Raw genomic sequence first — 18,070 nt, forward strand, 5'->3', positions numbered from 1 at the left:
ATTTGTGAAGACAATGATTACAAGAGGTGGTATTTGAATGAAAAAATAGATCAGGATCACCTGCATTTTCTATTGTAAACTAACTAAAATCATTCATCATCATATCATTTATTTGTTATTTATTAAAATTATTATTCATTATTACTGGATATTAATTTGGTGGATGAGCCATAAAACATCAACCAATGATCTGAGCAGAAAATCTTAGTATTTATGTCATTTGTTGATTCATTGTCATGTTTTTCTGAGAAACACACAACAATCATCACACACACCATGTCACTAACAAGTATTATGTTAGACAAATTACATGGCAAAGGAAAACTGGATTTAAAGCGAAAGTCTTGAAGCTCATTGATAAAAGTGTTGATTTGTTGATAAAATTCTCAGATACAAATGCAGAACTGAACATTTTAACATTTATAGGTTTTGCTGACACACGCTGTGGGTGTAACATTTACCTACCAGATCTTCACAACATTATAAACACTGTTTCCTCAAAGTATTTCCCATGTTCACACAGCACGTATTATGGTTTACAGCTACATCTCTGTCAGTTTCTTTGTTTTCTCGTCAAACTTGAAGATGTGGATTCTTCAAAACCTGCTGTTCATCCTCCACAGTAAGTTCTTTGGATTATATCAACACAACCTTTTATGCAAATACAAGTAGCCTCTGTTAGATTGTTTGTACCCTGGTGATGTTGTCATGATCAATGTCTTTAACACGGCCAGCATTAATGTGTACGTGATTAAATAAAAAGATACATGAAAGAAAGCATTTGTGCTCTGAGAATCCCTGTTCAGTGACAATATGAGATTTCTTTTTTTTTTTTAAGTATAAATCTTGTTTCTTTGTGTTTTTTCTGTTTCATGTCGTCTCCTCTCTGCAGCAGCTCTGAGCTGTGTGAGCGGTGCAGCGGCGGTGATCCATGTGTTTGGATATGAAGGGAGAGATGTTGATGTTTCCTGCTCCTATGATGCAGGTTATGATTCTTATGAGAAATATCTGTGCAAGAATAACTGTGGCAATGCTGATGTTCTCATCACGACTTCACAAGTGAAGAACAACAAATACTCCATCTATGATGACAAAAACAAACGAGTCTTTACAACAACCATCTCTGATCTGAGTTCTGTGGATGCTGGGAAATACTGGTGTGGGGTGAGCAGATCTATTATAGGGGATTACTACCCTGCTGAAGTGAGACTGGGGGTCGTGCCAGGTAAACAAACAAACAACATGTAATGAATGAAATGAATAAATAATTTATGAAGACAATGATTCCAAGAGGTGGCATTTGAATGAAAAAATAGTCCAGGATCACCTGCATTTTCCTACTGTATTCAGTTAATTATGACTAATTATTAATAATTATCTAGAGTAACCATAAAACATCAACCACTGAGCTGAACATAAAACCTTAGTATTTCTGTCATTTGATGCTCTTTGTCATGTTTTTCTGTCACGGCTGTTGAGTGGCTGATTTTGTTTACCTCACTAACAGACAGCTGCTGTGATCAGTTCACCAAAATCCACAGTAATGAGGAAGGTTCAGTGTCCATCAGTTGTTCATATCAGTCTGAGGACCAGAACAACCTGAAGTACATCTGCAGAGGAACCCAGCCCTCCACATGTCTGCAGCAGGCACTGATCACCTCTAACAGAAAACAGAAGGGACGGTTCACACTGACTGATGACAAGGGCTCAAGGAATTTCACAGTGACCATCACCAGTTTGACCCAAAAGGATTCTGGGACGTACCTTTGTGGCGTCCATAGAAAGACGGGCCTGGATGTTTTCTCTGCTGTTGAGCTGGAAGGTGAGAGGTCACAGTTCAACCTCATCCTGTTGTAGCGAAAAAAAAAATCCTAAAACTCTTTATTTCTGACAGTTTCTCCACAGGACAGCAGCACTGTGACCTCTACCATCACCATGACCTCTACCATCACCATGGAGCCTGTCAGATCACAATCAACACATACCCCAAGCAAACATACCAAAGGTGTGTGTGTGTGTGTGTGTGTGTGTGTGTGTGTGTGTGTGTGTGTGTGTGTGTGTGTGTGTGTGTGTGTGTGTGCGTTTGTACTTCTCTGCCAATGTGTGTTTCTAGAAAGTGTATATTTTTTACTTTGTTCTGCATTTTCTTTTTCTTTTTTTCAGATGCTGTTCACTTTACCATTTTGTTTTACACTCTGCCAGCAATTCTGGCTGGACTGTTGATCCTGGCAGTTTTCCTTATGTGTGCTTTTAAAGGCAAATGCAACAAAGTGCAAGGTATGTTTTACATGCATACACATACACATGCACACAAATGCACACAAATAAACTCCAGTTTCCTTTGTTGTAACACACACATTCATACACACATTACTGTGACTCAGTGTGTGGTGTTGTATGTCTGTGTCTCCAGGAGCTGAAGTCAGAATGAACAGACACATAACACAGACGCCTGAAGCAGAAGAAATGATGAGCGTGGCTAATGTAAGAAAATAATATCAAACAAATTTCACTGTTCCACACAGTGAACAACGAACTGATGGATCTGCTTTAAAACAGACTTCAAAGTAGCTACAACTCTTTATAATCTGGTAGATATTTGAGGTATTTGCATAGTTATTTTAGGTTTTAAGTAAAGTAAAATGATGTTGTTGTTTTTTTTTTTGGTTTGTTTTTTTGTCATTTTGATTTTTGTTAACTATGATCCTGGTCCACAAAAAAAAAATAAATTCACTTGCCTCTCAGAGGTTGTTGATACAGATCCTAGAAAAATGATCCTGCCCCAAAAAATGGAAGAAAAATCATTTGCCTCTCAGGGCGTTTTACAAACTTAGAAAAATGATCCTGGCAAAAAACAAAATAAAAATATCAATAAAAATGCTGTTCAGGGTTTTTCGTACAAAACTGTGAATTTGCTCTGAAAGTTTTCATTGTCTGTTAGATTACAGGAGAACTTGTGAGCATACCTGATACTGACCTCTGTCTGACATGGAAAACATTCATCCTGATAAATGCACTCGTAGATTTCTACCTGTACATGTTGATATTTCTGAGGCCAGATTGTGTTTGGCCTGGCGCTAAATTAAAAGCCAGTGGGACAACAAAACCTGGCAGTCTGGACTGTAGTTTAATTTCTAAGATTGTGCACATCAGAGGGAGAAGTACAACATACAGTGCTCCTCTGTGTAGCTGTGTCTGTTAATCTAATCATGTGTTGTTCTTTTTTTGTAGATATATGAAAATCCAGAAGATGTACGCAGCTCAAAGCAGCAAAGAACCTGTCACAATGACGACAAACAAGCTGAAATTGAAACGAGTGTGTACCAAAGCCTCAGTGTGACAGAAGACATCTACTCTGTCTGTCAACAGCTGTAACAGTGCAAACAGGAAGTGAACAGTATGTGTGGCTGTGGTCAAACGGTGCATGTTGGTCACATTTGTCCTCAGGTCGTGGTCTTCAAATCATCCTGTTTACAGTAATGAATTAACATTGACCAATCATGTACAACAGCAGAACAACCTTAAACTAGGTTGAGCTCTGTGATTATTTATACTGATTTATTTGGTACTTGGACACATGTTGATTGCTTTTCTTTATTTTGCTTCACAGCTTTTACATTTACCGTCAGTGTAACAACATGTTTACAGATTTACACATTACACCTTGTAAGAATTAGTGGGTAACTGTTTTCACTCCACACACACAATGCACCAAAGCAGAATTCATGTACATTTGTAAAGTGGAATAAATAGTGGAATAAACAAAAACTGTTGTTTAACATCAGTGTTTGCGTCATATAAAAATACATACTACAATAACAGCTCATTGTCAGTGGCCATCAGGTCTGATCACTCATGATTTGAACTGAATATACAGTGTACATGCAATATATTTATGTGCTCCTCACAGAGAGAGAGAGAAACCAGTAGAGTGGAGCTGTGAGTCAGAGCAGAGATGATAGTAAACATCAATTGTATGTAGGAAAAGTTTTCATGCAAAAATTTTGCAAATGATGTTTCTACTTATGTGACAGTGTCTGTAGTCAAAGGCTTTTAAAAAGAAATATAAGGTGTGAAGCAGGGCCCCGACAAACACTTAACAGTTGCTCAAAATGTGTATGAGAGTTTGTGTAAAGTAACATATCTGAGGCCGTGATACTCTGTAGGTTAAAGCGGTTATACTGCTCCATATGTACAGTGTGGACTATGTGAAAGCAGGAACTCCCTCTCATATTATTTAGTTATTGATTTCATTTGTAAGGGACCGTGTACAATATGTTATAATTTAATGTTTTGTAGCAGAGTTAGCTAAAAGCTGATTATTTTCATCTGCAGCTCTTTGTTACTGGTCCCAGTTAAAACACACACACAGTGACAGAGCAGCATTAAACAAACTAAACACAAAGACAAGAGACATGATATGAAATTACACACAGCAATCATCACACACACCATGTCACTAACAAGTGTATGTTAGACAAATCACATGGCAAAGGAAAGCTGGATTTAAAGCTGGGTTTAAAGCTGAGTTTAAAGCTGGGTTTAAAGCTGGATTTAAAGCTGGATTTAAAGCTGCAGCTCTTTACATCGTCTGGTTGGGTTGTGGCTTTCACAGAGAAGCTGACGGCCCAAACGCAGCGTGATGCGCATACAGTGCAGTTTATTACTGAAGATAGGATCTTGAGGATTTTACAGCATGAAAATAAACAAAGTCACATCATGAAGGACGAGACGAGTCTTCAAAATATTCAAAATTTGATACACAAGACACATATTTGAACAAAAGTGTGAAGCTCATTGATGAAAGGTTTTGTTGGTAAAATTCTCAGATACAAATGCAGAACTGAACATTTTAATATTTATAGGTTTTGCTGACACATGCTGTGGGTGTAACATTTACCTATCAGATCTTCACAACATTATAAACACTGTTTCCTCAAAGTCTTTGCCATATTCACACAGCTCGTAATATGGTTTACAGCTACATCTGTTTAGTTTCTATTTTGTCTCGTGAAACTTGAAGATGTGGATCCTTCAAAACCTGCTGTTCATCCTCCACAGTAAATTCTTTGGATTATATCAACACATCGTTTTATGCAAATACAAGTAGCCTCCATTAGATTGTTTGTACCCTGGTGATGTTGTAATGATCAATGTCTTTAACACAGCCATCATTAATGTGTACGTGATGAAATAAAAAGATACATGAAAGAAAGCATTTGTGCTCTGAGAATCTCTGTTCAGTGACAATATGAGATTTCTTTTTTTTTTTAAGTATAAACCTTGTCTCTTTGTGTTTTTTCTGTTTCATGTCGTCTCCTCTCTGCAGCAGCTCTGAGCTGTGTGAGCGGTGCAGCGGCGGTGATCCATTTGTTTGGATATGAAGGGAGAGATGTTGATGTTTCCTGCTCCTATGATGCAGGTTATGAGTCTTATGAGAAATATCTGTGCAAGAATAACTGTGGCAATGCTGATGTTCTCATCACGTCTTCACAAGTGAAGAACAACAAATACTCCATCTATGATGACAACAACAAACGAGTCTTTACAACAACCATCTCTGATCTGAGTTCTGTGGATGCTGGGAAATACTGGTGTGGCGTGAGCAGAACTATGCTACTGGATTACTACCCTGCTGAAGTGAGACTGGAGGTTGTGCCAGGTAAAGAAACAGACAACATATCATGAGTGAAATGAATAAATAATTTGTGAAGACAATGATTAAAAGAGGTGGCATTTGAATGAAAAAATAAACCAGGATCACCTGCATTTTCCTACTGTACTTAGTTAATTATGACTAATTATGAATAATTATCTAGAGTAACCATAAAACATCAACCACTGAGCTGAACATAAGTATTTAGTATTTCCGTCATTTGATGCTCATTGTCATGTTTTTCTGTCGCAGCTGTTGAGTGGCTGATTTTGTTTACCTCACTAACAGACAGCTGCTGTGATCAGTTCACCAAAATCCACAGTTATGAGGAAGGTTCAGTGTCCATCAGTTGTTCATATCAGTCTGAGGACCAGAACAACCTGAAGTACATCTGCAGAGGAACCCAGCCCTCCACATGTCTGCAGCAGGCACTGATCACCTCTAACAGAAAACAGAAGGGACGGTTCACACTGACTGATGACAAGGGCTCAAGGAATTTCACAGTGACCATCACCAGTTTGACCCAAAAGGATTCTGGGATGTACCTTTGTGGTGTCCATAGAAAGACGGGCCTGGACGTTTTCTCTGCTGTTGAGCTGGAAAGTGAGAGGTCACAGTTCAACCTCATCCTGTTGTAGCGAAAAAAAAATCCTAAAACTCTTTATTTCTGACAGTTTCTCCACAGGACAGCAGCACTGTGACCTCTACCATCACCATGGAGCCTGTCAGATCACAATCAACACATACCCCAAGCAAACATACCAAAGGTGTGTGTGTGTGTGTGTGTGTGTGTTTGTACTTTTCTGCAAATGTGTGTTTCTATAAAGTGTATATTTTTTACTTTATTCTGCATTTTCTTTTTCTTTTTTTCAGATGCTGTTCAGTTTACCCTTTTTTTTTACATTCTGCCAGCAATTCTGGCTGGACTGTTGATCTTGGCAATTTTCCTTGTCTGGGTTTATAAAGGCAAATGCAACAAAGTGCAAGGTATGTTTTACATGCATACACGCACACACATGCAAACAAACACACACAAACAATTTCCTTTGTTGTTCACTGTTGTTTCAGGAGTTGGAGTCATCATGAACATAAACAGGTCGAATGAAGAAATGACTGTGAATGATGTAAGTGAAAATTGTTGCAGGTCCAAACCGTTGTAGTTGCACTCAGACGCTACAATATTTATGAGCTGGTTCAACACAACAGTGTGGGACACAATGAATAACATACTATTTTGTCCACCAGTTCTAGTGGTTTTAACTCCAAAAAAACATAAAGATCATGCCTATAGATTATGAGATATCCATGAGTCTGTAGCCAAATGTGTCACCTCTGGTGCCTCTGATAGACGACCATTCATACCTGTGAGGCTGTGCCTCTTCATATATTTATATGTTTTCTTTTTTTTTTTCTTTTTAGATTTATGAGATACAAGAAAATGCAGGCGCGGCCTCCTCTAATTCACAGAGTTTGTTGCACCACAATGACAATCCAGGGGAAGACCAACACTCTCTGTATCGAAACATGGCCACAACAGAAGACTTCTATTCTATAATCACACTGACACCGGGTGCAACAGCTGGACAGTGTTTGTAATGTCTCGATTAACAGCTGGCAAACACAGAACCTGTCTATACTTAGAACAAGTTGCTCTTTGGGATTGTACAAAATTGGCTAATAATTACCATCAAATATATTCAGTACTTCACTGCTTTTAAACAGAATCTTGTACTTTTACATTGCTTATGATTGCTTCGTGAGAAAATGTGGAGAAAATACCCCCAATTTAACCCTTGTGTGGTGTTCATATTGTTGTTACTCAGCCAGTGTTTGTGGGTCTGGTGGACCCGTTGCATTTTGTGGTTTTTAATGCCTCACAATCAAACACTTTTATGTTAAAATACTCAACAGATGTTTACTTCATCCCAATTACAAGCAGTATAAACAGTATAAATGGTTAATATTTGCCCTTTACCTTTGTTAGATCACATTTATAACTTATTATTTAAAGCGTAATAAAGAAAATCAATTAAAATCAAGATATGAGTGGAAACTAATTTACAAGTGAAGCAAGGTTTTTCAAAACTACTGACTTTTATTTCTTTGCACAACACAAGCTGAACACATGAACACATAGAGTAAACATATCAGTCAAGACAACACATCAGCCCCATTTAACACATGGCCTTTAGCCACTAGCCTATACAACACATGAGGGGCAGAGTTTTACTGTGTGTGTGTTGCAGATATACTTTTTGCACTGGATGTATGTATATTGTGTTTTTCTGTCCATCTTGGGTCCGCACACTTCGCACCACTTCTTCTTGTTGCTGGTGTTCACAACCTAGAATAATGAAAAGATCAGGAATTTTACTAACACCTCTCTCTCTCACAAGACATGAGTGCCAGACATGTACTGCAACAGCATCACACACTTACTTCAGGCGCTGCAGATTGTGGTTCTGTAGGTTGGGTGGATAGGGCACCAGCATTCTCCTCCTGAATCCTCCTCACGATGGCTGCAGAGGCTGGGGTTCTGGGGACATGTTGTCTTTTCTCGATTTGTGGTCTCATCAATGCCTTTCCCAGATCCTCGAGAAAGAGGCGTCTCTTCTGGAGCTTCCCTCTGTTCCACTCTGGGTTCAGTGCCATCCAAATGACAAAGGCGTTGTATGCTGAGATGTCCAACATGTCAAAGAATATCACCAGTGGCCAGCGTAGAGTCCTCCGTTTGCAGCTGTAGGCCGTCACCAGCTTGTCCATGTTGTCTACCCCTCCTTTTGTGGCATTATAATCCATGATGATCTCTGGTTTGTGATGTTCCTGGTCACAGATTCTTCCATCCCCGTGCAGTGTACTCATGAGTACTACATTCTTGTCTGTCTTTGGCACATAGGATACCAGGGATGTGTCAGCCGTGTACGCAAACTTGGAAGACTTGACAGGCCTGTTCTTTGAAGTCAGTAGTTGAGGTGGGAGCTCTGACTCGTTTTTGCGTATTGTTCCCACCATGGTCAGCTTCCTCTTTAGGAGCTCCTGTCCCAGCTTGTGCCAGGTAAAAAAATTGTCGCATGTGATGTTGTGTCCACTGAGTCCCTGAGACATGTCCAGGACAACTCTCATTCCTTGGTTTTTCTCGGGGGCTCCTCCATCAGGTTTCCCTGTGTAGACTTGTAAGTTCCAAGCATATGAGGAAGTGGCATCACAGGCAGCCCAGATCTTTGTATCATACTTTGCAGGTTTAGATGGTATATACTGCTGATCGGTTGTGATAAGAAACCACACTGGCAAAGCTATATTTATAGAGTCCCCCTCCAATTTGTAGCAGATAGAGTGTGAGAAAATAAAGATTCCCGCAAGACAGAGGGTCAAATGTGCAGGAAAATGAGAGCAGACAGTGTTGATGCTTGAATTTTGCAACAATGATGCAACCTTGTGTGGGAACCGCAGGTGCAGAAACACAAAACTCACATTTACAGTCACTCTTTCTCTCTCTCTCTCTCTGTCACTCTCTCTCTCTCTCACACACACACACACACACACACACTAACAGGAGGCCCAGACAGGAGGAGGACAGAGTGTAGGTACACAGAACATCAATTTCCACACTTCTATTAGCCCTGGGTCCAGTGGACCCGGACATCTTATGTGTAATAGAAATGTGTAGGGGGGGTGTACGGTGTGTGGTCATTAAAAATGTATTCTGATATATGTTCTTCACAGAAAATGAGCCAAGGCCAGTGAGTGTGAGTTTGAAAAATTAATTAATTGTATCATTTTTCTTTTAATAAAAAATGAAAACGGGTCCCACAGACCCGAACACCACATAAGGGTTAACTCAGCAGTATAAATTGTAAACAAAACCATGTGAAACATAGTCATAGTTTTCTGTTAATAGTTGTCAGTGGAACAGCACATCAGTATTGGTGAGATGGAAACATTATTAGTGGCCATCACTTCCAAACATTTGATTAAGAGAAATAAAAAAGAGGTGGAACTCTGGGTTATTAAATAGACTCCAAGTAGTGTAATTGCTGGGAACTATTTTCACCTGTAGATTAATAGACATTTGGTGTGCTTGTGCACATTTATGGCAGCAGAATAGTGTATGTAGGAATGTTGTAGTTTCTATGTTCTATGTAAACTACAGTATAAATGTCACCCAGTACAATAATGTTACTCACTGTTGTGTTTTAATGAGACTTTGTGCAAGCATCTTATTACCATAGTTGTGTTTTACTGTTAAGCAACACAACAAAAAGCCCCAAAACATGTTTATATCATATATCTCTGACAGTTTCATAACTTTAACCATATGTTTATCATTGTAACCATGACAGCAAAGCTCCTCTAGTCTTAACGAAGGCAGTTGTTTTGACCCAAACCACAATATTTCCCTCAATCTGATTATGTTTTTTTTGTTTACACCTAACCAAACCTTTACCACAGCACTGCCACATCATAAAACAGTTATTTATTTTTGTAATATTTATATTTTGGATATTTAAAGGTTTATTTGTGGCATATTTCCTGCCCCCATAGGGATGCTAATCCAGGAAAAACTCTTATGGGTTGTATCAGGGGGTAGGGACAAACAAACTGTGGTGTCTTGGTTAAGAATAGAGGTCAATAGCAGAGGGAAATTTAATTGGGTATTGAATATACACACAATATTGTACTTGATAGTAGTTTTGTCTTTTCATGAGATCAGTTGACAGTAAGAAAACTATAGAATATCACCAGCCTTAAGTGTTAATGTAGAATACTTATAAAGATATGTGGTCAAGGGTTCATACAAAGTGTATTTCAAATAGAGATACAAATGTGTAGCAGAGTCATCAATAAAGCCTATTTTACAGCAAACAGTTGTATTGCATATTTAAAAAGCAAAAACATGCATAACGTGAGCTTTTCTCAGTCAGGCCACAGCAGAGCTCTCCATGTGACATTACTGACTGTGCTACTTCCTAGAGGTGGCTGTGGTGAGATCACTGGTAGCGCTACGACAATAACACATCCAAAAACAGTTCCACTCTATTTGCCACATCGTCAAAAAGCATTTAAAATGCAAACATCTGTCTATCAGCAGCATCTTCATCACCATCATATATGAGTTTGACTATAGCCAACAAGTGGCTGCAACAACAACTCAGAGGCACAGCAAGGAGAAGGGCTACAGCTGACGTGGTTGGAAACAACTTCATCTACTGCTAGAAAGTGTGAAATGATAATAACACAAACAGCAGTGTGTTTTACTGTGGAGAAAATTACACCTCACAGTATGTGAATATGAAAACCTCTCAGTCCAGCCTTCAGATCACTAACTTTATCACACTTTTTTTTTTTTTTTACTGTGGCTACCAGATGATGACATTATCAGTAAAAATACATCAAGTATCTTTATTTCACCAGATTGATGCTAGCTGTTGATGTGTAGGACTTCAGAAGCAGAAGAAGAATGGACTTAGAAAAACTTTTCTAAGCTTTATAAACATGCTGAGAATGGTCTGTATTCTCAGAAAGACACTGACCCTAAGTTATGTGATAGGTGTTAGAATTGCAAGTCAAGAAATGAAAAAGAGGAAATGTCTTTGACAAGGCTCTGACAGAAGCAGGTTCCTCTTCCTGTTGTTAACAGTGGTCTGTGTGTGAGAGACTCACAATATGTTCACATTTTTGTTTTATAGATACAAACTTAGAAATGGTTTGGACATGCAATCAAACTTTGTTTTGTCTGTTTTGTTGCAGGATCTGGAGTCATCAGGAACTCCACAATACAAACGCTGGATTGAGAGCTTTGCTGTTGGTGGGGCTGCAAATTTCAAGTTTGGCCTTAAAGGTTTCTTCTTCTAAAGGTGTTGATGGAAGAAAGGCAATGAAGTCGTTAAAACCTGAATCAATCTGCCTGATTTGAAATCTCTCGTGTGAACAGCTGGCAAAAGAGTAGTTCATTCAAAATTTCAAAGAGTGATAAACGTTATTGCAATCTCCATCCATCCATTAGCTATACTGCTTACCTCGTATTGGACTTAACTGCAATCTGCCTGTTAGATTTTGATATCTGTGCTGGTGGGAAAGGGCCCTGATGCTGGCATGAGAGCAAAGAGCAGGAGCCTTGGGGATGAACCAACTAACCAACATGACCACGCTTAGCCTCTGCTGCTAGAGGAGCAAACAATAACTTTTTTGCACCATGATAATAATGCTGGTGAAGACCAACAAAGGTCTGAGCACCAAATACTCACTTCGACAAAGTTATTCTCAACTTGTCACTAAGCCAATAATAAATTGAACAGTGTGCATGACTGTGATCTGACTTTGCATTATGAGGCCACATTTTCCATTGTCTGATTGAAACATGCATGCAGAGTTCACCAGAGTCTCTTCCTTTCATGAGCTCCACTCACAAGACTTTCTGTCTCCTCTGCTGTCACAGTTGTTCTACTGATGTTTGGGAGTCAGGATGAGGATAAACAGATGAACTCAGTCTGGGTCAATCCAGCCACAGCATATCTCTACTGTTCAACCTGTCAGCTGATTTAAGCTTTGAGCTGTGATTCCCAGTGGCTGCTAAAAAGCTATAATGCCACATAACATAGACAACTAATATGTGCTTTATTGAGATTTCACACGTTCTTGATCACCCCTTAATTGTGAGTGTTTACAGCCTCTAACACACATGTTGGGTACTAAACACAACAGGTGCACTCCTTTTCTGTTATACTGTCTTGGTCTGTTTTGACTTGTAGTTTTTATTATTGCTGATTTTATATATTTTCTCTTGTGTATGTTACACTTGTGTGATGACTAGAATTGTCTTTTAATCTACATCAGCTCATTAGATTATCAGTCACCTGAGCCAAAGCTGCTACTGGAGCTGATCCTGCCAACATGTAACCAGGCAACACCAAACAAACATACAGCTGCTCCAGGACTGTGAGGACTGAGCACTTCTTGTGCTGCTTTTGTTTAAACATAAATCTGCCAAACAAAAAATGAGCTCTGAGGTTTTAGTGTCACGGCCACACTATGACAGCAGAGCTGTGGCTTTAGGAGCCTCTGAGAAGGATCCTCCTCCTCCGGACGTCCCGCAGCCGTCCTCCGGCTCAGCCACTGCAGGGTACCGCTCCGCTAAATATACCCCAGCTGAGTGGTTCTCCAACTACCACACCATCCTCCAACAGGCCGGTACCGACCGCCATGAAGCCCGGAGCATCCAGCGGGAGTCCAAAACCCTGTACCAGGACACCGAGGCAGCCACTTTAAAGGCCCAGGCCGACGGAACGCGTCTTCTGGGGGAGAGACTACAGGACATCCACTGCTGGAAGTCCGAGCTGCAGAGGCACATCGAGCGGCTCCTGGCCGACACCGAGTCACTGCTGGCGCTGAAGACGCGCCTGGAGAGGGCGCTGGACGCCACCGAGACACCGTACGCCATCGCCACCGATAATCTGACCTGCAGGGCGAGAAGACCGGGACCAGACCTGGTCCGTGACTCTGTGGAGGAGGAGCTGTTAAAGGTGATCACCGGCTATAAAGTTCAGCCTAAAGTGAAGCTCTGTGCCCAGGGGTATCATAAGGATCACTGCCTGTGCATGGCCATGAAAGAAATATGAATATGTAATGTAAAAGTTAAGTTAATACAAGTCTATATCAGGGTCATAAATAAACAATATTCTATGTATCATTAGCCTTATGAACAGGACAAATATAGGATAGGCCTATACAGCAAGTTGTTCCCCAGAATTAATAAAAGTACACAAAACAATAATCATGGATTCATTTTCTAATTGAAATCATTAAGGTGACATGATCATCAGTTAGTCAGTCTACAGAAAATTAATGTGCAATTGTTTTTATAATTAGCTCATGCAAACATTCTTAAATGTAAGAATTTGCTGCTTTTGATAGTAAATGAGTATTTTTCACCTTTTTCCTGATGTTTTGTTTTGGGTTTTTTTTTGATTGATTGATTGTTTGATTGAGAGAATATTCATAAAATAAATCTGTAATGAAAATAATTTATTCAATCCTTAGATGCAGCCCTGTAAGATTAGATTTCAGATATGACCTCACACCAAACATCATGGGATGGAGTGTCTTATATTCAGTGTACCAGTTAAACATCACCAGCAGAGGGCTCATTGTGACACTAACCAGAAGCCTGAGTGTGTGTCTTGCAGGAGGTGGACTTGATCAGGAGCACCCAGGCTCTTCTGAAGAGAACTACAGCTCAGGTTGTCAGTCAGATCAAGTGAGTCTTCAGTCCTGTTTACTGGGAGTTAAACTGAGTGACGTGTCCCTCACATATGAAATGTCGTCTTTAGTTTGAGAGGTGAATTATCTTTTTGTGTGTGTGTGTGTGTGTGTGTGCATCAGGATGAACAGAGAGGCCAAGCAGACGTTAGAGTTGGACTGGTCTGATAAGTACCAGGCCTACAACTTTGATGACCACTGTGGAAGATACAGTAACATGAGTCCAGACACACAGCACCACCCCAGCTCAGCCGCCATGCAGGACCAGTGAGTCTGTGTGTGTGTGTGAATACATGAAATCAATTTACCGCTGAAAAGGAGAAACTGTGCTCATAACTTTCATACTGAATACACCATCTTCCTCATCTGGTCTGCTGCAGGGTGTGTAACCACACATCCTGGACAAAGTTCACACGGGAAAACCTGTGCAAGGCCCTGCAGGAGGAGCAGGCCAGCAACAGTCTCAGGTCAGAGCTCAGAGTGGTTCAGACCGAGCACCTGAAAGTGAAACTGTGGCACATCAATTCGTAAGTGTTGCTGTTTGTGTTGTGTGTGTCAGGATGCTGGTGGAGCAAGTACTGCTGGACACCACAGAGGATCTGAGGGTACAGTGCTCCGGTGTGGACCGAGCCTTCAGCCAGCGCTGCGCGGAACTGATGGAGGCCAAGGCCCAGCTGGAGATGAGGCTGGCAGAGGTGGACAGACAGACAGATAGACAGACAGACAGATGGAGTGGTTGATTGGTTGTGTTGCTGCAAAAATGTGACTTAGCTGCAGCAGACAGTCATGGCTTAACACATCCAATAGATGTATTTCCACACAATAATCCACTCTGCTTCTGTTGTTAAGTTGAAAAAAACACAAAACCTTTATTCCACACTTGTCTTAAGCAGGTGAAATCCACTGACTTTTCATTTCTAAAATATAAAACTAAACATGCCAGGACACGGTATGAACTTCCACAGCAAGTCCAGCCTCCACTAGATTCCTTCATTCCACAGCTTAACTGGAGTAAATGTGCCAGGTGCACTCTCTTAAAGTGACAGTACATGATTACCAAAGAAAATAGATTAATTAACATATTCTATACACAAAGCAAACCTTAAGTCAAATTTAAAAACATACTTACACATTATGATTAATGTACTTTTACCAATTTAAATCCAAATGGTATAACTCAAATTTTACAGCTTCTAGGAATGTTATAAGAAAACTCTGAGAAAAATATCAAGCTAATCCTTGTCTCATACAGGTTGATTAATTGATTATTCGTTGTGTGATCATGTGTATGTGCAGGTCCTGGAGCAGATTGGGATCCAGGAGAGGAACATTGTGGCTTTACAGCAGGCCATCCACAACAAAGAGGCCCCACTGAGAGTGGCTCAGTCCAGGCTTTACCTCCGCTCCCTCAGACCCAACATGGAGCTCTGCAGGGATGAACCCCAGCTCAGGTACACACATACACACACACACACACACACACACACACACACACACAACAATACAAAAAAAGCTCTATGACCTTTCTGTCTCTCCATCTCTTCTTTGCTGCCTGTGTGCATAGTTTGGAGGGAGAGGTGAGGCAGATCGATGCCACTCTGGCGTCTCTGCAGCAGCAGCTGAGCGAGGCCAGAGGCTCCCTGTTCCACCTGGAGGAGTCGCGCATGGCCCTGGAGAAGGACATAAACCGTAAAACCCACTCGCTGTTCATCGAGAGAGACAAGTGCATGACTCACCGTAAACACTACCCGACTGTCTCCACACTGTTGGGATACTGAAGACGACGAGGAGTCTGAGTGCTAGTTGAAAATATTGATTTAGTTTGCTCTCTTTGTTGTGCTGTGTTGTTCGCATCAAAACATTTTTTTTTTTCTCTTAAACATGTAAGGACACATCTGTCGTCCAGCCGTAAAGGAGGACACCTTTTTATGTCGTGTGGGTCATTTACATCTCAGGTCTCATGGAGATACAAGATTCAGTTCATTCACATTTATGACTCATTCTTTGACAATAGTGATCTTCTGTAACAGAAATGACATCTGTGCTCAGATACAAGCCTAAAACAAACATATTTATAAATCAGTTATTCTTAAATGAATTAATTGGACATTGTTGAAATGTAAAAGCTGTCCTGTGGTTGAACCTAATTGCTGACCCCTGGTACATGAAGGAAGAAATGATAAAAATAAGTCTGAGATCATTTGGAAACAGTGACTCAGTTTATCCATGACAAAGCACTGAACTATAAAATGGCCCACTCAGTACATATCTTAGTCACAGTTCTTTAATAATCAGATTTATGGGATTATAAAATGTTGGTTTATGTTGCCTGTGCGTGTACTAAAAAAACAAATGCTTACATCAAACATAAACCAGGAGATATAAACCAGAGCTGCAGTGATGAGTTGAGAAATCAGTTAGTTAATCGACAGTAGAAAAATCAGCAATTAGTTTGATAATTTATTATTTGTTACGTTGTTTTCAAACAAAAATGTCTGGAAATGTGTTGGTTCCACCGTCTTTTCTTTCTCTTACATTACAGTAAACGTAATTTTTATCTTGTTTATATGGCTTGTAGCCTGTCTGTATTTTCCGTATTTGCAGCTTATTTCTTTAGGCCACATACGTGTTTGTTTTTTTCATTTACTTGTGTTTTGTTCATTTGCAGCAAATCGTTTTTTCTAAATTTACAGCTAAATGTGTCGTTAAAATGTTCTTTAGTTGCAATATATTGAGCTCTCCCAGATTTTACAAAAGATGCACAATAGTATGGAGTCAAAATGAATGTAATTGTAAAGAGTGTGGCAAAAATACTGTGGCTGTACAAAATAAATCCTTGTGTTACAAATAATGGGATTGTACATAGCTAAATAAACAACATGTATGCAACATAATAGCCTATATAGCACAATAAATATAGTCCAAAATAGACTGAAAATAAGTAAGAGGAGGGTCATTTGAAGCTACAGTATTTCCATGTTTGAGACTCATGTTCAACTATGGTACAGATTTACTCCACTAGAGTGAGCTCTTGAGCCTCCCTATGTCACATCTCATTATAGTCAGCTGTCCGTCACCACAAAAGCAGCATTAAAATCTTGTAGGAATATTTTTCCATCTTGATATAAAAATTGCTCATTTAAAAATGATATAATAACTTTATGGCAGAGATACTAATAGCGTTTCATAAAATCAGTTTGAAAGACCACCATTTCATGTTTGAACATTTACAAAAACCTACATCACCCTTGAGAAGATAAAGTTGGATACAGCAACAGAGAAACTGATAAACAGCCACACATAATCAGAAGTATTTTAAAGACACATTTCATAAATGGCTGTAGATTTCATGTATTTATTCCACATATAATTTTAGTGATGTTTAGCTCTATAAGCATTGAAGCACTGTAACCTCATCTTCGGGAATATGTGCTCATCTTCATTTAAAAATGGAGCCACCATCCGTCTCTATTCTTAGAGAGAGCCTCCCTCATGTGAGGAGGTGCCACGACTGAGGATGTTATGAAACTGAACTTCATGCAAAGAGACAGAGTTCAGACAGGCTGCTCCTTTCTTACTGCAGCGCACATAGTATTTATTTCATGACACCACTAACTGTGGGCATAGGATAGTGCCAGGGGTGTGTGTGTGCATGTGTTTGTGTGTTTGTGTGCATGTGTTTGTGTGTGTGTGTGTGTGTGTGTGTGTGTGTGTGTGTGTGTGCACCTTCAGACATCAGAGGGGAAAAGTGACTTTTTTCACATCAAGGGTTAAAATGAGATGGACTGGGTCACACTGACAATACAATAAATATTTATTGAATGGAGTAAGTGTGAGCGTGTGTGTGTGAAATAAGGAGAGAAAATAATCCTTATGAAATCATGGTCTTTTATAAGTTCACGAGCTCACGTGTCCCATGTATCCGACCACGTGACCAGCCTGCAAGGGGGGGGGGGGGGGGGGTGAATAAGTAAATAAAACAAGTGTTAACAGGTCCGTGTTAGGATGCACTAATTATCACACAATCATCTAAATGCTCACATTCTAATATGACAGCTGAGGAACCAAAAAATAAAAACATTGATTGGTGATGATGGGTGATGGAAAAGACAAACGTGACAAGATGAAAAGGATGAAGAGAGAGAGAGAAAAAAAAGC

General features: G+C 39.8%; 3 protein-coding genes across 3 annotated transcripts; all 3 read left to right on the forward strand.

Moving 5' to 3' along the window:
* Window positions 1-585: 585 nt before the first annotated feature.
* LOC139635983 (polymeric immunoglobulin receptor-like) lies at window positions 586-3,768 on the forward strand. Its single transcript, XM_071503604.1, has 7 exons — window positions 586-622; window positions 893-1,225; window positions 1,508-1,822; window positions 1,895-2,005; window positions 2,164-2,277; window positions 2,414-2,484; window positions 3,232-3,768. The coding sequence occupies exons 1-7, from the start codon at window positions 586-588 to the stop codon at window positions 3,373-3,375; spliced, it is 1,125 nt and encodes a 374-aa protein (XP_071359705.1). The 3' UTR covers window positions 3,376-3,768.
* Window positions 3,769-4,960: 1,192 nt separating this feature from the next.
* On the forward strand, window positions 4,961-8,821 carry LOC139636933 (polymeric immunoglobulin receptor-like). The gene is made up of 7 exons (XM_071505367.1): window positions 4,961-5,060; window positions 5,330-5,662; window positions 5,945-6,259; window positions 6,331-6,423; window positions 6,530-6,643; window positions 6,725-6,780; window positions 7,076-8,821. The coding sequence occupies exons 1-7, from the start codon at window positions 5,024-5,026 to the stop codon at window positions 7,250-7,252; spliced, it is 1,125 nt and encodes a 374-aa protein (XP_071361468.1). The 5' UTR covers window positions 4,961-5,023; the 3' UTR covers window positions 7,253-8,821.
* A 28-nt stretch (window positions 8,822-8,849) lies between these two features.
* tekt4 (tektin 4) lies at window positions 8,850-16,763 on the forward strand. The gene is made up of 7 exons (XM_071505366.1): window positions 8,850-13,176; window positions 13,840-13,910; window positions 14,036-14,179; window positions 14,293-14,379; window positions 14,472-14,607; window positions 15,209-15,363; window positions 15,477-16,763. Exons 1-7 carry the CDS (start codon window positions 12,652-12,654, stop codon window positions 15,688-15,690), a joined length of 1,332 nt encoding a protein of 443 aa, XP_071361467.1. The 5' UTR covers window positions 8,850-12,651; the 3' UTR covers window positions 15,691-16,763.
* Window positions 16,764-18,070: the final 1,307 nt, after the last annotated feature.

The sequence above is a fragment of the Trachinotus anak genome, unplaced genomic scaffold, assembly GCF_046630095.1.
Source record: "Trachinotus anak isolate AG129_WGS33_773 ecotype Australia unplaced genomic scaffold, CSIRO_AGI_Tana_v1 ptg000019l, whole genome shotgun sequence".
NCBI classification, from domain to species: Eukaryota; Metazoa; Chordata; class Actinopteri; order Carangiformes; family Carangidae; genus Trachinotus; species Trachinotus anak.

What these genes read in the sequence shown, in the direction of transcription:
- tekt4 (XM_071505366.1), top strand. Translation starts at nt 12,652, where the DNA reads ATGAGCTCTGAGGTTTTAGTGTCACGGCCACACTATGACAGCAGAGCT. An exon ending in CAGGTTGTCAGTCAGATCAA is followed by an intron (nt 13,911 to 14,035) that starts GTGAGTCTTCAG and finishes TGTGTGCATCAG; the next exon opens with GATGAACAGAGAGGCCAAGC. An exon ending in AGGGATGAACCCCAGCTCAG is followed by an intron (nt 15,364 to 15,476) that starts GTACACACATAC and finishes CTGTGTGCATAG; the next exon opens with TTTGGAGGGAGAGGTGAGGC.
- LOC139636933 (XM_071505367.1), top strand. Translation starts at nt 5,024, where the DNA reads ATGTGGATCCTTCAAAACCTGCTGTTCATCCTCCACA. An exon ending in GAGACTGGAGGTTGTGCCAG is followed by an intron (nt 5,663 to 5,944) that starts GTAAAGAAACAG and finishes CCTCACTAACAG; the next exon opens with ACAGCTGCTGTGATCAGTTC. An exon ending in AAGAAATGACTGTGAATGAT is followed by an intron (nt 6,781 to 7,075) that starts GTAAGTGAAAAT and finishes TTTTCTTTTTAG; the next exon opens with ATTTATGAGATACAAGAAAA.
- LOC139635983 (XM_071503604.1), top strand. Translation starts at nt 586, where the DNA reads ATGTGGATTCTTCAAAACCTGCTGTTCATCCTCCACA. An exon ending in CCTGCTGTTCATCCTCCACA is followed by an intron (nt 623 to 892) that starts GTAAGTTCTTTG and finishes TCCTCTCTGCAG; the next exon opens with CAGCTCTGAGCTGTGTGAGC. An exon ending in AAATGATGAGCGTGGCTAAT is followed by an intron (nt 2,485 to 3,231) that starts GTAAGAAAATAA and finishes CTTTTTTTGTAG; the next exon opens with ATATATGAAAATCCAGAAGA.